Source organism: Lingula anatina, chromosome 1 (genome assembly GCF_051362555.1).
Source record: "Lingula anatina isolate TDL-2025a chromosome 1, LinAna3.0, whole genome shotgun sequence".
NCBI lineage: Eukaryota > Metazoa > Brachiopoda > Lingulata > Lingulida > Lingulidae > Lingula > Lingula anatina.
Window position 1 is genome coordinate 12557760 of NC_141767.1, and position 16561 is coordinate 12574320.

At 36.4% G+C, this 16561-nt stretch overlaps 1 protein-coding gene across 4 annotated transcripts in view; it reads right to left on the reverse strand.

Annotated features, from left to right (window-relative positions):
• Nucleotides 1-3: 3 nt before the first annotated feature.
• LOC106170585 (uncharacterized) overlaps nt 4-16561 on the reverse strand; it is a 37874-nt gene continuing 21316 nt past the window's right edge. For 2 of the 4 annotated variants that reach the window (XM_087000033.1, XM_087000032.1), the window contains exons 23-44: nt 16013-16454; nt 15524-15643; nt 14406-15230; nt 13048-13338; nt 12349-12420; nt 11097-11138; nt 9536-9607; nt 8122-8698; nt 7700-7863; nt 7304-7393; nt 6943-7101; nt 6505-6678; nt 5974-6246; nt 5683-5766; nt 5206-5331; nt 4187-4622; nt 3825-3964; nt 2974-3451; nt 2603-2733; nt 2037-2330; nt 1645-1779; nt 4-1448 (exon numbers count right to left, since the gene is read on the reverse strand). In XM_087000033.1, coding sequence (XP_086856159.1) covers nt 1233-1448; nt 1645-1779; nt 2037-2330; nt 2603-2733; nt 2974-3451; nt 3825-3964; nt 4187-4622; nt 5206-5331; nt 5683-5766; nt 5974-6246; nt 6505-6678; nt 6943-7101; nt 7304-7393; nt 7700-7863; nt 8122-8698; nt 9536-9607; nt 11097-11138; nt 12349-12420; nt 13048-13338; nt 14406-15230; nt 15524-15643; nt 16013-16454 — 5341 coding nt within the window. In that variant the 3' untranslated portion in view covers nt 4-1232. The remainder of the gene's footprint in view (nt 1449-1644; nt 1780-2036; nt 2331-2602; nt 2734-2973; nt 3452-3824; nt 3965-4186; nt 4623-5205; nt 5332-5682; nt 5767-5973; nt 6247-6504; nt 6679-6942; nt 7102-7303; nt 7394-7699; nt 7864-8121; nt 8699-9535; nt 9608-11096; nt 11139-12348; nt 12421-13047; nt 13339-14405; nt 15231-15523; nt 15644-16012; nt 16455-16561) is intronic. The other 2 variants (XM_087000034.1, XM_087000035.1) reach the window with 2 other exon arrangements.

Genomic DNA, 16561 nt, shown 5'->3' on the forward strand with positions numbered 1-16561 from the left:
AAGTTGGTTAAAAAGCAACATAGCTTGACTTTATTGTTTATGCAATGTCAATAACTTTGAAAAATAACCAAAGGTAATAAAAAATATAAATATTCTCACAACTCATAGATCCCAACTGGGTGAGCCTAGAAATAAATCCTGAACCATAACATGTATGGTAACACAATGGTAGCTTATGGAGGAAATGTATGAAAATAATGGCAGTGTTGATTGTAAAAATGGTATTTAAAAAAATTCGTAAGAATGATAGGACGGATGGGAACATGCTAGAGGGTGTCAATGCAGATAAAGCTACCCTACAAATATATGAACATATCTTAGCAAAAGTTCGATTTAGATCTTGATTGTGACAACTTTTATAGTGTGCAGATAAACCTTCCATGTAAGAAGAGCTAGTAAAAGGCTTTATACAAAGTAACAATAAAAATCTGATATCAGTATATTAAACCATAACATGATAAATAAATAGTGTGTTCTTGGCTCACTTAAAACTTGTAATTTATGAGACAAAACCGTTTGCCATCAAATCTGGCCAGAAATGCTTGCTTTGCATATAAATATCAACATAAATTTACACATGAAGTAAAAAATATATAACACTAGATAATAAATAACTGCCTAGAGCATCAATCCTAGATTACAAATCCTAATTCTATATACAACAAAGAGATATGCAATAGAGCTGAAGACAACATTAATACCTAATTTTCAGCACCAATTTGGGTTAACCCTTCATCCTTGGTAAATAAAATTGATTGACCCTGAATTCTTGCTCCCCAAATAACTGACCAATTGTCAATATGATACATTGTATGAGCCCTTATCCTTGGCATCCAATCTCAAAAACAATTTACCATAATCTCTCATAATCTAACCCTGTGTTTTGATCTCCAATCTCAAAAGGCATTTTTTTAAAATAAGATCTGCCATTATATAAAAAATGAGAATGGATAATCCACATCTCATTTCATTAAGGGTTGTCAACCTGACATTGGGAACATTTCACCTTGTGCAAATTTGAGCAAAATCTAGGTAGTCTCATTAAGGTATATATGTATATCATATTTTCTGCTAAATCAACACTGCGAAAATGAAGTTCAATGACTGATCCACGAATGTACAAGACATCTCATTGAAACTGACAAATCACTCCCTGATGCTTTGTCATAGTCTTTATAGTCTCAGTTTTGCACCTCTCTTGTCTGATATCATTTTTAATACAAGGATACACTCTACAACCGTGTATCCTTGTATTTCTCCATCCTCTTTGGTTGTCCCTTAGACCTACTTCCTGTAGACACGTTACTCTGCTCAGAAGAAGAATGCTCACTGTTTTTGTGACTGGACAATTTACCAGCTTTCCTGCTGACCAAATTAGAATTTGATTTTTGAATTGCGCTAAATTCCTCAATGAAGCTTGCAGGTACTAAACCTCTCCTGCCATTTACCTGGAAGCAGACAGCATCTATAGTAAATTATTTCACATCATTTTGGCATCTTTGAAGACAAAAATTATAATTTTAAACAGTCATGTATTTGCTATGTGTTGAATAAATTCTTTAATCTTTATGCTGATTTCCATACAAATGGCTATATATATGTGGCCCTGTGAGTATTCTTCACAAACCTGCACCCACAACCTACCTCAGCAAAGAAGAAACCATCGGCTCTTTGGAGACCAAATGTTGTAATAACATCCCCTGCCTTAATGACCAATTCATATGCAGAGACTTTGTTTGGGGACTGCCGAGAAGGTATGTAGTCATATACAGCTACAAACTGAAGCAAATATCAAACAAAATTAATATGCTATTACACTTATTTATATTTCTTCACTTGATTATGATGTTTATAAAAGACAAAGAAGAGTTGACATGTGAAAGCAGCAGTGAAGGAGCATACTAAAAGTCATAATTATATATACAGTGGACTCTAAGTTTATGTAGATTTTTTTGTTGTAAAACAGTATTTGTGAGATGTGCTTGAAAGACATCAATCTCTTCCTATAAACACCATTTCTGTACCAAGACACTTACAATTCTTCTCTCTCCTTTCCTGTAATGATCATCATTAGACACAAACGAGGCTACATCATCGTCATCATCCACGTCCCCATCCTCCTCAGTGGCTGAGTGTGGTGGCATACTATTACGAGATGCTGCACGAGGAAACTCCCCAAGCATGAGATCAGTGGTGGCAGACATGCGTCCATTCTCTGCCAGAGTTTGTATGCTGAACTGCACTGGTCGGCGCAAGTTCTGGTTCTCTATAAGCACCTTGCACTGATGTGGACTCCTGACCACCTCTGCCTCACGACCATTGACAAGAATCTACAATACAATAACATATATATTTATGTATATATATTTTTAAAGAATATAATGAGAACAATAGGTTTTCATGGATTCACAACAAAACGGTATGCATTAAAAAATCTAACCCAAAAAGAGTTGAAAAATGTTTCATTCATGGATTTAATACTTTTTAAAAATATAATATTCAAATTTAATATATCATTTATTTAAAAGAATCTGAGTCAAAAAGACTCCAAATTAATGACATAAAGACTCTTCAAGAAAGATATTCTGATATTTAGATCTACCTTGTATCCTTTGACTATGGAGTCATTGTTTCTTCCAAACTCATCCATCTCAGGAGGCTGCCAGCTCAGCAGAACACTGAGGTCACTGAGAATTTGTTCCATAGAGAACTGACTGGGAGGATCAGGATTACCTGGAAGGAACAATTAGTTCATTGTTTTAGGCTTAACTTCACCATTTTAGAGATAATTCTCCAATGTTCTCATGACATTAATTTTTGTTTTCTTTGATAATTTATGTTAAAAGTATCTTAACCAGGATTTTCACAGATCGTTTAAGGATCTTAGGTTCAGAAGGAAATACTGATATCAGATAAGATAGAGAACAAATACAATTACAAAACTTAAAAAGGGGAAAAATCAATATACCATACCTGCAGTCCTCTGGCTGACTCTAGATCTAGTGGTTGGGTGGTAAGAGTTATTAGATCTTCTATCAGTGTTGTTTGAATTCAATGGAAAGTTTGAACCAGAAAGACCACTGTAAGCCTGCTGCTGATCCACATGGCCCAGTCCATTTCTCAGGCTTGCACCATTTGGAGAAACTAAATCATTTGATGGCACTGTTTGCAAATAATTCCCCAAAGATGACTGCCCATTGGCAGTCTGCTGTTGTTGTGGTTGTAACTGGTTGAAAGGAGACATGTTTTGGTTCATGATGGAAGGGGGAGGCAACTGTAAGCTTTGGCTCAGTGATAGAGCCAGGTTGACTGGCAGTTGCTGCTCCACCATGTTGTCTCCTGTCTCAAACCCGTGGCCAATGGGGTAAGGTCCTGGGTGGAAGGCTTGTTCTAAGGCACTATGCATCCCCAGGATCTGCTCAGGACTTGTGTCAAGGTGAGACGGCAATGCCTGAAGCAAGCACAAAAACACATTACAGGGATATAGATCATGATGATGATGATGATGATGTTCAGGGCTTAAATCTTTCCAATGTGATGTAACAGTCCCACATGCCAAGCTGCTTTATGTATTTTCATACACTAGGTTATATAGCAAAGTGCCATTTTATACTCTCCTTGTGTATCAATTCTACAAAAATTCAATATAAAAGTATTTGAAGAATTATCTATTTTCCTATTTAATATTTGCAATAACTGAAACACAATTATATTTGTTTAAAAGATTCTAAACTATTGCTTTAAATTTCATGGTTAATTGCTTTAAAGGTGGTTTGATAGGTAGAAAAACTGGTCCCCATTGGATCTCCCAGTGGTTCACATACCAGTTCCCCTGGCCTGCTCCTCTCTCTCCTGGTGTCATCCACAGTTCTCTCAGTATAGACTGGCTGGAGATAGGAAGCAGGGACCAGCCCAACACGTCCTCCAAGCCTTGTCTCATAATAACCATCCTGGTCTGGTGGGCCTAAAGCATAGGATATTAATAATTTGGCCAATTTGCTTAGCAAACAACTATATCCACTTCAAACTATAAATAGAATTAAGTCAGGTAAAAAATTAAAATTTTAATACATTTTTTCTAGGTTGTTCCACTTTTCAAACACAATATATTAAATATAATTACTTGGCAACAGTTTCTCTAAATAATATAAAACTGCAAATAATTTTATTTAATTTTTCCTCATACCTAGCACCTGCACTAGCTCCCCCTCTTTAAGTGGCAATTCTAAATTTGGATGCCTGCTTTGTGAAAAAAGTTCAGGTCTGTAGTCAGAAACTGCTCTAAACAAATCTGTGTCTTCACCTCCGTGTGGCTTTTGCTTGCCATGTTTTGATTTTCTCTTTTTCTCTGATGTCCTCTGGTGCGGTTCTGTTGGATGTCTCTTTATTCTTTCATTATTCAGCTGGCCGTGCTTTGATTTCACTCTCGTGGTGTAAGGTAGGTCATCAAAGTCACTAGCTGTGGCCACTGATGTTTCTCCCGAGTGGTCAGAATGGTCATCCAGTGACCACACCATACTGTCCATCTCAGTCTGGTCATCTGTTGTCTGGTGGTCATGGCTGTCATTCTTGGTGTTGGACTTTTTTGCCTTTTTTGGTGGACTGGAGCTGCAGCTTGAAAACTGAAATGTACCATTAGTATTTAATTCAGGGTGTCTAGTACAAGTAGAACTTTTAAAGGCATGATACAGTACAATGCAAAATATCACAGGCAAATTTGATAAAATTCATTTCAATAAATAAATCGTCTAAATAAAAAAAATGGCCCCAAAGATTTTCACTGTTAATAAATGTGAAAAACTTTAATCTTAAGTGAAAATTAAGTGAAACATGCATTTCAAGACCTCTACATGGTAGATATACAATACAATTAATTATTCTCTTCTATCAAACAAAACTCAACTTTGTTGCATTCCATCAAGTAAAACTATAAACTGTCAGTTATCTTAAGGATGCCGAGGGTATCAACAAAGTCAAACTGTGTCTTTACACACAAAAAAAAATGAGCACACACTCTATGTCACATTTGCAGAACTGTCTTATATCATTTTTAATTATTGTTAATTTCCTTTCACACTACAGTATAAAACAGCCTGAATAATGGGGTATGGCAGAATGTATGCAAATGACAAAAAAGTGTACATCAATGACATGGCTCAGAGTGACTTTTTTTTTTTTTTTTGGAATAACCCAACTGCATCTCACCTTCTCTGAAGAACGTCTATCACTGCCATTACTTGAAGTTTCCAGCTCATGCTCTATCTTGGAAACAAGGCGGCCATGCATTCCACAATTACTCATGTCTTTAGCAGCTCGATGCAGAAGGTTGTCCTAATCAAATATAGAACTCATCACACTAGCTATTTACATGCAGTGTCTTTAGGTGGCAAAACACTACAGGGGTTATTATTTTGAAAGGAATGCAAGATGTTAATTCACTAGGAAACCTTCTCAATCACAGTTTATTTTTATCAGTCTATATGCAGTTAAACAGGGGTAACTGCATTCAAGTGCATATCAAACAGATGTGCATAGAAAATGCAGCAATCAGGCCATACAACATTACAAGTGACAAATGCATTTAGGATTTACATTTTATGCATTCAAAACCTACATTAACTCATGAATATAAATAACATGCAAATGCAAATTCCACATGTCAAATAAAATCTAATGCCCTACCTTCTGCTTGCATTTTTTGGCCAATCTTGTAACTTTGGCTTTCAAAGGTGTCATGGTATTGTTGGCTTTGGATAGCTCTTCTTTCTGTTATGAACAATAAATATCACTAAGAACATAATTATCGTTCAAATACCATGTGAGCTGGCATCTTAATTTATTTTAGTAGTTGGTTTTGATACAAACAATCAAGTAATCAAAGAAACCTATTTTCTTATAAACAATTATTTTCATAATATAGATTGACAACAGGGTCATTTCCTAAAAGAAATCCAAACAGATTTAATATTATACCTTATCTCTTAACTCCTCTAAAGTGTTATTGAGTCGTATTCTCAGTTCTTTTTGTTCTGCTTCTAACTGAGCTTGTGCAGTGACACTCTGCCCATCTTCTTCCGTTCTACTGGGACTAATCTTAGCAGACAATGACCCATCTGGAGGCGAGGCTTCCCGAGACTTCAGACCAGACTTTTCTGGTGTCTTGTGCTGCTTCATCTCAGCCTCGAGACGCTCAACCTTTTCTTGTTTGTCTTTGAGTTTCTTATTCAGTTGGTCTATTTCAATATTCTGAATGAATAAATTGAAATTGTTGTGAAAGTTGAGAATAGTAGCACCAAGGCAATGCAGATAGAATCTAAAATATCTAAGGCATCATATTTTCAAATTTAGGTATTCAACTGAACATATTTGCAAAATACTAGACAATATTTCTAAACGATATAATATTTGAAAAGAAAATAATTTCACTTTAACTTATAAATTCACATTACATGATAAGGTGGGTGTACTGCCTATAAAACACAACCAAAATCAATGGGCTGCTACCTTTGAGAAAAGCTCCTGTTCTTTGTTCTGCAGCTCTTTCTTGAGTTGGTGTTCCTCCCTGCTTGTCTCCAGCCAGTCCAGCATGTTCTTCTCTGACGTTCTTCCTGTGTCTGCTAGCCGCTCTCTCTGCATCCTGTGGAGACTAGGCAGGGGGCTGTCTGGACCAACTAGGTTCTGGAGTTTACAAAATAATTTTAAGTCATCATGATAAATGTTTCTAGATCTTCAGTTTAAAAATATACCCTTAACATTACTTGTTATTTTCATATTTAACTACATTTAAACACTGTTACAATTACAACTTTCAAATGATAAGTGAATTTGCTAATAGTGTTTCATCAAAATTGAATCAATATAACATTCCATGACCTAGATGTTTCACTGGAAAAAAACACTGTTTTGTGACAAAGGAACTTTTAACATTTTTCAATGACCTACCTTTGAGCGAACAAGTCTGTCCAGGCGAGAAATTTCTTCTTGGGCAAAGGTCAGTTCTCTTCTCTTTTCCGCAAGTTCTTTTTCCAGTTTCAAGATCTGATCCCTCTGGTCTTTTACAATTTTCTCTTTGACTTCAAGCTGTCTCTCCCTGTCTCTCAACTACAAATAATGATAAAATATTCATACAGGTATACTCTCATCAAAATAAGAGAGGTTCAATAAAAATACTACTGGATAATTACTAGGCACCATTTACAAAATTTAAGAAACATGCAACTCAATGCACATACAGAACAAGTGGCAAGATGGTGGTCCACTCAACTAAAATAAACTTGGATTGCAATAACAGTAAAGAACTTACCTTGGCCTTCCACATGGCCAGATCACTAGCACCTTTGGCACCAGACGCAGGCAAACTATCCTTGAACAGACTCAGTTCACTCTCTTGGTTCTACAAAACAAGCACAAAACATTTTACATAATTTCAGTAACTTCATGATGATATAGCAACAGAGATAAGAAACTTATTCAGTGCCAACATGTAGGCACTTTTATCAATTGCAGCAATGCATGGTTGAGGAGGTAATGAATGGAAAGAATCCACATCTGATTCTTTGATGGTAAAAAATCTTTAAGGAAAGTAGGGAAAAAATATGAAACAAATATCAGTGAGAAGACTCAACAGCCTTTTTATTAAGACACTGTGAAAGGCAAAATAGGCAGAAAAATTTCCCCAGGACAAAGTTTATCTCCTCACCTTCAGTTTCCTCTCCAACCCCTCCACTTTAGTCTCCCAGTCTTTGATCTCCTTGGCATGGACTCTCTCCAGGAGGATCACGTCAGGGTTCAGCTGGTCTATGTGGGACCTACGCTTCAGCCAGGAGGGAGTGGGAGGTTTAGGAGGTACTGGTGGTCTGTAACCTGGATGAAAACAGTAAGGTATAATTTAAAATAAAGGTTGGGTTCAAAAGGAGATATTCTTACATAACAAGATTGGCTGACCTTAATTTTATTTTTTTTATTTTTTATTTTTATTTTTTTTTTTGGTCTATATGATCCCATTCAATCCTGAAACTGATTTTAACCCCATGGGGAGTTTACAACACAAGCTGCTGCATATGCCATTATGTGCTTATTTCAAAATGATCAAAATGACATGGTTTGAAAACCAAGACCTACCTTTAGGTGGTGTGGCTGGTGTAGACACAGAGCCAGTCACACCAGAGGTGGGTGGTGAGGGAGGTTTGGACTTGGGTAAAGGTGGTGGTACCCGTCCTGACAGTGGGATGTCCTCAGCCAAACTGGGAGCTTCATCTGCACTGTCAACATCTCCCTCTGGGACCTGAGTACTTGGAAGATAAAATGAATCCTCAATAACACTTCCATCAGCATGTGTTGCTTTCCCTGGTATAACTGGGGGTTTACTGGAAGGCACTGCAGGGGCTGGGCCACTTTCACTGGGTGCAGAACTCACTGCTGTGGTCTTCTCAATATGGCCCCACAGGTCGCTAAGCTCAGCCAGTTTAGAGGTGGAAGACTTGTTTGTATTTTCAATTTGTTTCCACTCCATTTCTTCAATGACTCCTGGTCCTGCTGGAGAGCTCATAGATGGAGCCACTGCAGACAGCAGCGGGACGTCTTCTAATGGAAGCTGGTCTACAAAGTCCACGATGGCTTGACTTCTTGGAGTTAAGTTACTATCTGGTGATTGGATGTCTGGTGGTAATGTTATATTTTCCAGTTTAACATCTCCTGACTGAAAAGAGAAAGTAGTCAACAATTTATTTTTCTAAAAACAAAATATCATCTTAAAACTTTGTTAATGTTGGCAATGTGAGTTTTCCCCCATCTCATGGTTTATAGAAAATATCAGTTAACTTGGGGCCATACTGGGCAGTTTCAAAATTTAGTTTCACCCATTAAATTTAGCTCTTATTCACTTATAGTATTCTGCCAGATATAATTATCACTTTTAATGGATGAACAGTGCCCTCAAATATCAAAGTGAATGTTTTGATTCATCTAGTTGTATAATATATAGATAATGATGGAAATGAAATTGACACTCACACTGGATCTAACCTTTGAAACAGCAGTCATAAAGAATATTTCATTTCTATCATCATCTCATTGCCATTAAAATGTACATTATATTCTGTAGTTTCCTTTGCTTTTTGTACAGTACCTATTTATAGTGATGAGGACTCAAAGGATGTGATTAACATACTGTAACTGTACAAGCAAAAAACCTTTATATAATGTGCAACACAAAAGTGATTTTCCTATCAGAGGACATCACCTCCAGTAGTTTATTATGTGGGAAGCATACAGTGCAGCATCACCCATGACTTACCCAACCCTGGCAGGCCAATCATATATACAGATGTATATTACAGTCATCAAAATAAACAATTTTTTTAAAATTTACACCATATAACACTTTCAATCTTTAATCAGGATTTAAAATAAAACTGTCATGGGTAATTGTAATGTGAAAGTTGTAATTATAAAAGTGTTTAAATGTAGTTAAATATTCATCAACATGAATCAGAAGAAAATCATTTGAGTAGTTAATTATAAAAAAGGAAATTACCTTGACACCTTGATATAATATTGTGAAATTTTCTCTCAGTTTGCTGTAATTATCCTGGAGCATGTCATAAGCCTACAATTGACAAAAAATAAAAATAAACATCAATATGGTTAACAAACAAAATATTATAGACATGCAAAGTCTTAAGACTTCAAATAGTCAGAAGCCAAATCTGTCAAATTTATTTAAACAGGGACAAGATCACGTCTAGGCTCACGTTCTAGGCTCAGCTTATCAACTCTAACAAAAACGCCAGGTATATTTTATTGTGGCAAAGAAAGAGTCAATTTGCCACAGTGTTGATAAAAATTTCAATCCATCTAAGAAGAATTTGCTAGCTTTTTGGTTAAAATCAAGTATATGAGACAGTGAGCCCAGAATATTTGTTTGAAGCTGATATATAGGTATATAAATTATTAAGTTAGAGTGCATGAAAACTGTACCTATACTACAAATGTACATGCTAGACAAAAGCTTTATTTAACAAACTCACACTACACCTTGTATAGTAGACTAAGACTGGGTTCCCATAGATTTAGATCGATCTATCCAGATCAACCTAACTCCTTAGGGGTTCATGCTAAATTGCTGTCAGGTTCCGAGAGCCGGGCGCGCCCAAAAGTTAATTGTAACCCCCTTACAGCTTTTGGTAGGCGGGACAGACATTTAAGGCGGTCAGGCTGACAACAATCTAGTGAGACTCCCCACGGGATAGATCGATCTAAAAATCTATGGAAATGCACTCTAATATACATATTACCATAATACAAACTACGGCCAGGCTTGTGCTCAAGGTAGCACAATCAGAGCAACAGAGGGGATGGGAATGTGTTCGAAAGATACAAGTAAAAATCCACCAGTTACAGCAGCTATTTTATGCCAAAGTGGATGCTAAAAACAAATATGAGCTACACTTCACCTGGCTCCTTTGCTCTAGACATTGACCATGGTAGAATACAGAAACCACTCATTAGTAATTTGGTGTATGTGACAACCACTCCTCCTCCTCCACACTGGTGAATATCACATACACCTTGCTGACTGCTGGTGGATCTACTGCAGTCATCACACAGTTCATGTATAGAACACTATTACTAGGTAACACTCTACACACAAGACAATAGTGAAGTTCACAGCAAATGTCACAGTTGTGTGAACAGAGCTGTCTTCAACCCACACAGTGCCTGAAATACACTGTGGCAATAATTTTGATAGGTCATATAGAATAATCCGCACCAAATGCCAACAGATTCATCTAGACTACATGTAAAATGACAGAAAGGAGGAATAATTGCAGACAGCATATTTTTCAGAAAGCATTTAAAGTTCTAGAAGTGCTAGAAGATATTTACACTCACATGTTCACACACATTATTCTCACTAATTTACTACCACCACCACAGCTATTAAAACCTATCAAACTCAATCTTGCTACTCTTCTACTACTTAACTCGTCTAACTTCTAAGCCTAAACTACTTCAGTCTACTCCAACACCACACTGACAACATTACTACAGCCACTACAATAAGTAACACAATGTGCACCCAATACAACCACTACCTTGTGATTAGCTAACAAAACTCTGTGCAATGAACTGGTCTCCTGGAAAGGACACAAACCAAACAAAATCATGCTGTTACTTATTACTGCAGAGCATTTTTCAGAGTAATTATGTTATAGACATGCAAGGAAAATTAATGAAAAACATAATATAAGATGTATATAATAATGTTATAAAGAAGCATGTGCATAAATACAGTTAATATGAAGTACTATGTATAAAGAAACATCCTTTTATATGACTAAATTTTTTTCTGAACAAAGAGTGAGCATTTGAGTTCACAACCACAACTAATGTATAATGATATAATGATAAATGGTGTCTTCCATTATTTCAAATGTATACTAATACTTGTGTTGATATATATTGGAAAGAAGGGAAATTACCACAAAGAAATAGCTCGATCTTCACCCCTCACTATTCACTGACATAGTGAACAGATGTCAAAAGCATTTGGGCAGAGCAAATTTTTGCATGAGCTAAAATCATCCACCAGTTGATATGAAATCAGTCTTTCTTAAATCCATTCAAGATGTGGACATGATGATATATCACATAAAATGGCTTGTGCTCTTATTCATTTCACATTTGCTGCTGGAGTCAAAATCATTTTGATTGTTGGATAAGAGTTCTTTTTTCTCATAGCAATATAAGAATATCTAAGTACATCTATAATTCCCCACTAAAGCTGAGGTTACTTCCTCAGTATTGGTCAGTAATCAATGTTCACAGTTCTGAGTTTATCTGTTATTATATACAAGTGTATAGAGCACACAGCAAGCCTAGGGAAGGCAGCAGTGCATGGAGCTTTTACATAATTAATGAGGGTTAATTAACTGGCACCAATCAATAAGTGTAATATTGCAAGAATAATAGGCACTTGTTACATGTAGTCACATGTAGGAATACTTCTCAAATTACAGAGGAAAAGGGCCTTGTTACAGGCAATTGCCTTTTAGACCTTGGCACAACTCCCAAGTTTTCATCTTGGTCCAAAAGTGAAAGCTGGTATTTCAAGGACAACATATCTTTCTTAACAATTTCCCCTTTTTTATCATTTTTTTATGCTGAATTATATTTTTTAACAGTTAGCTGAATGTGGTTAAAGGACACATAAATCAAATATATAGGGATAAAATTGAATGTGTAAAAAACTTCAATCCCATTTTCAACCCAAGAACATGAAATTTGATATGCATAAAAACATTTTCGTTTAACAATTCTCTCAACATGAGAGATCCATTACTTTACCTTTTCTAAAGCTTTCAACCTGTTCACTTCATCCTTAAGGTCCTTCAGTTGTCCCTCGTGGCCACACACATCCTACAAGAATCGAAGATTTTTTGCTGTTGATTCTTTACAAAATAATGACTTCTTAATTTTTTACCCTAAAATGTTTCAGGTACATCACCTCATATATAACATGTGAATTATCAGAACCTACTGAAGCTCTTCAACTTTTTATGCAGGGACAAAAAAATTGCTGTTAAGTTAACTGTATTTTATTGTTGTGTGACGCATTCAGTGAATCACAAAATTAAGTCTACCCGTGACAGGTACTTTTCCAATTCAAATCAATTTCAAAAGACATCAAATAACACTACTGTAGGAACCAAAGTGTACATTTTTTATTTGTGTTCTGGCTGGTTACCATTGTAATCTGAGAAGAGTTAGTTTAAGTTCACATATCATGATTTGTCACTTACCGCTACAGATGTTTCTTTTTAACCAGTATAAAAAGAAACAAGCTCAATAACCAGACAGCTGTTACAGTAAATGGGAAAACTAGGAGATTTATGCTACAGTAAACAAACCAGTTTAATACATTTGCTGATTTAAATCAGAGGGTACCTCTACCACTTAAATCAAGGGCAACCTGCATAGTACCTAGCCTTAACCTATACAAACTTGGTAACAAACTTACTTCCCCTACTACATACAAATACCAACCTTTCCTTCCCTCAGCTGCTGTACAGTCTCCTTCAACCTTGCCTCAGACTTCTCAAGCCTTGTTACAGTCTTCTCTGCCTCCTCCACCCAGGCTTTCTGTGCTCTCAGCTCTGACAGCTCTTTGGCCAGGACCCTGACAAACCCATTAGACTTCCCTGGGTTCTCATATGCGACCAATTTTTCATTTAATGTCTGTATTTCTTGGTCCAAGTTTCTCACTTTCCTCTGCTGGTCGTCTATTTGCCTGTGTAACAAATGGTTCTCCTCCTCCAAGTTCTTAGCAGAGGTGACCTACAAATCATTTCAAACAGATCAATTTCAACTGGTACACCGAAGGATATAATGCCCAACCAAAAAACCTTCAAAGGAGTGACCCCTGAACCCATGCTCATATATCATTAAAGAGAATAATGTAAGAAATGGCATACTCAATGCTCCTGACAAGCTGGGCAAGGCTGTAGTTGTGGTTCTTTTAGAGAATGGTTTAATTCAAATTAAAGTGACTTTTCAATAAAATGTTTATGCACAACAATTTGTCAACAACCATTTAGTATTCAGAATGAGGGAACTGAAGACAGATTCTGATAAATGATACTGCTAATTCTCTATAAAGTAAGGCTGCAATAAAAATTTATTATCTTCAAAGGCAATTTGCACTGCAAGAACAGTCAACCACGAAATGCCAAGGTGCTGGTGACCGAACACTGTCAGTCTAGTAACTTTTATTCTTTTTTTTTACATCTTTTGATAATTCACCCAACTTTTTAAAAACTAAGAATTGTTCAATTATTTTCAAGATAGAAACAAGATGCTATTAATAACCTGATAATTAATTGACACATCAAAATCCCCCCACCACACCCTTCAACATCTACAAAAAGGTAAAAAAAAAAATGAAAGTTAAAAGGTAGTGGAGACAAAAAATGTTAAGTGATATCAGTAAATGTTCTTGTTGACCTAACTTGGCTTAGTGCTCAACTAAAACATTTACTTCAAAAACACCAGTTAGTATAAAAACATCTTGCCATTGGGGGCAACCTTGCCTTATCAACTTGAAAATACCAAGACAACAAATTATGTATAGATTTTTTTTTTTTTGAAAACTGCTATACTAACCAAAAACCCACCTATCAATATAGGAAACATTTCAACTAAACACAAGAAAATTAGTTTGCATGATCACTCTGGAGAAATACTATCTACTGAAGATGGTTATTCAAAAGTTAATTGTCATAATACAAAACCCTCATCAACATTCATGACGTCTCACTAAAATATAAAATGACCACTATATTCTGATAGTTAGTTTTCCAGAATATGATAAGAAATCCATTTTAATGCAGTTATTACTAACTTACCCTATTTTCTGCTGTGGACACTGTAGCACCTAATTCTTGGATCTTATATTTGAGTTTCAGTTCACTGGACTCCAGAGCTACAATCTTTTCTTTCAGTACAGCCTCATGCTGTTCATGTTCCTGCAGTTTGTTCAGCAGTTCCATCTCTCGGGCACTGGTGTCAGAGAGAGAATCCTGCATGTTTCTGGATGTCGTTTGTAGAGCAACAATTTGTTTTTTCAAGGAACTTTCAACATCTCCTGCCTTCTCCACCTCTTGCTGAAATTCTTGAAGTTGAATTTGCAAGTCTGAAACCTCAAATTTCAAATTTGCCTTTGTCTCCTCAAGTTGGTGAACCTTCATCAAAGCAGTCTCGTTCCTATTCTCTAAATCAGTGTTGCGCCTTTCAAGGTCTTTTATACGATCTTGTGCTGCAGAGTCAGCATATTCTAATTGCACAACTTTCCCCTCCAACACAATGTTATCATTTTCAAGTGTCCTTATTTTATTTGATAGTGATGTCTCTCTGTTAGTCATCTCCTCCAATTCTATGTTCAACCTGTCACGGCTATTCTGTAACGCAATCTTCTCCTTCTCCATCTCCTGCAATCTGGTCAGCAGTTTCAACTCCACTTCCTGCAGTTCTTCTATTCTGACAGCCTGAATATCTGCCTTGTTTTCAAATTCTTCCAAACTGAACTGGGAATCATTCAAACTGGTTGCCAATCTCTTCTCTGCATGTCTGGCATCTTGTAGTTGATCTTCCAAATCAGAGATCCTGTCCTCTAGTCGGTCTATTTGCGCATATAGGTCGTTCTCCTGGTCTTCATAGCGTGAAGCCTGAAGCTACAAAGAAAAAGAAATTATTGCCAATTTTTTTCTACAACAGTAAATTCACGAAAATGTCCCTAATATGGAGCTAGCTACATCACATGACCATAAATTATCTATTAATAGGTAATACTGGTGAATCCAAAATTTTATCTAAGAAGGAGCAGGGCATTACATGTGAAAATTTGATCAGTAAGTCTGCTGAAAAAAAGTGGTTCCAAAACATTCTCCATGTAAACTCTGAGACATGATATGACATCTTAAGCCTTAGCCATTTTTATTTATAATAACGTTGAAGTGCAAAGTACCTGAAGGCTTCTCTCTGACAGAGTCAACTCTCTGATTCTGACATTCAACTCATGGATGAGACTTTTATCTTTCCTGGCAATCTGATGAAGCTCTTCTCTGTCCTGCTCCAAGTCCATCACCTGAAGATATTATCCCAAATTATAAAGTCAAATAAGTTGATCCCAATTCTTTTAATGAAATCCCCAATCAGTTATTATACTACATATTTCAAATTCAACTCCAGGAATCGAATGCATCAATCATCTAATCAATTCTAAATCATTCTTTGATTACTTTAAATAAATTCTTCATTTTTTCTTTTGGTCAAAATGATACTTAACAACAGAAAAGAACACAAATATATTCTCTGTAAACAAATTATCAAATTACTGCCAGAGAGGTAATCAAGATTACTTCCAAACAGCAACAGTGCGTAATGCATTTAACTTTGAAAATGATCTTTAAAACAAGTCAACATACTACTCAGTACACAATGTAAACAGTGTTACCTGCTGCCTGAGATGCCTGTCCATCTTCTCCAGCTCTTGTATCCTCTGTTTCAAGATGTCTTCTGGTGTATCCAACATGGTGACAGAGCTCAGGTGCAGGTTTGCTGGGTTTTGTTCTCTATCGTCTTCCAACAGCTGAATTTTGCGTTTAAGACTTTTATTGGCCGCTTCTAACTCCCAGACTTTGTCCTGCAGCTCTGTGATGACGGCACCGTCGCCATCTTGGAGGCTGGCAAGCTTTTCATTCAAGGCCTCCTCCTTGGATCTATGCTCCTGAATTTGTTCTTTCAGTTGGTCGATCTGGCGATGGAGAGATGCGTTTTCTGATGTTTTTGACCTCTTTGATGGTGACTGGCCAAATTCTGCGCTCAAGTCGTCACTCTCCTCAGCTTCAGACCCACGCTGTATTTCTTTCCTGGTCTGCTTTAACTTACTCTTTAGTCTGAAATCAGAGAAACAAAATATAAACTAACCATTAAGATATCTTCCAGGTTATATCCATAATTACCATTTCTGGGTTTTGATGCAGGACTATATTTACTCACACAG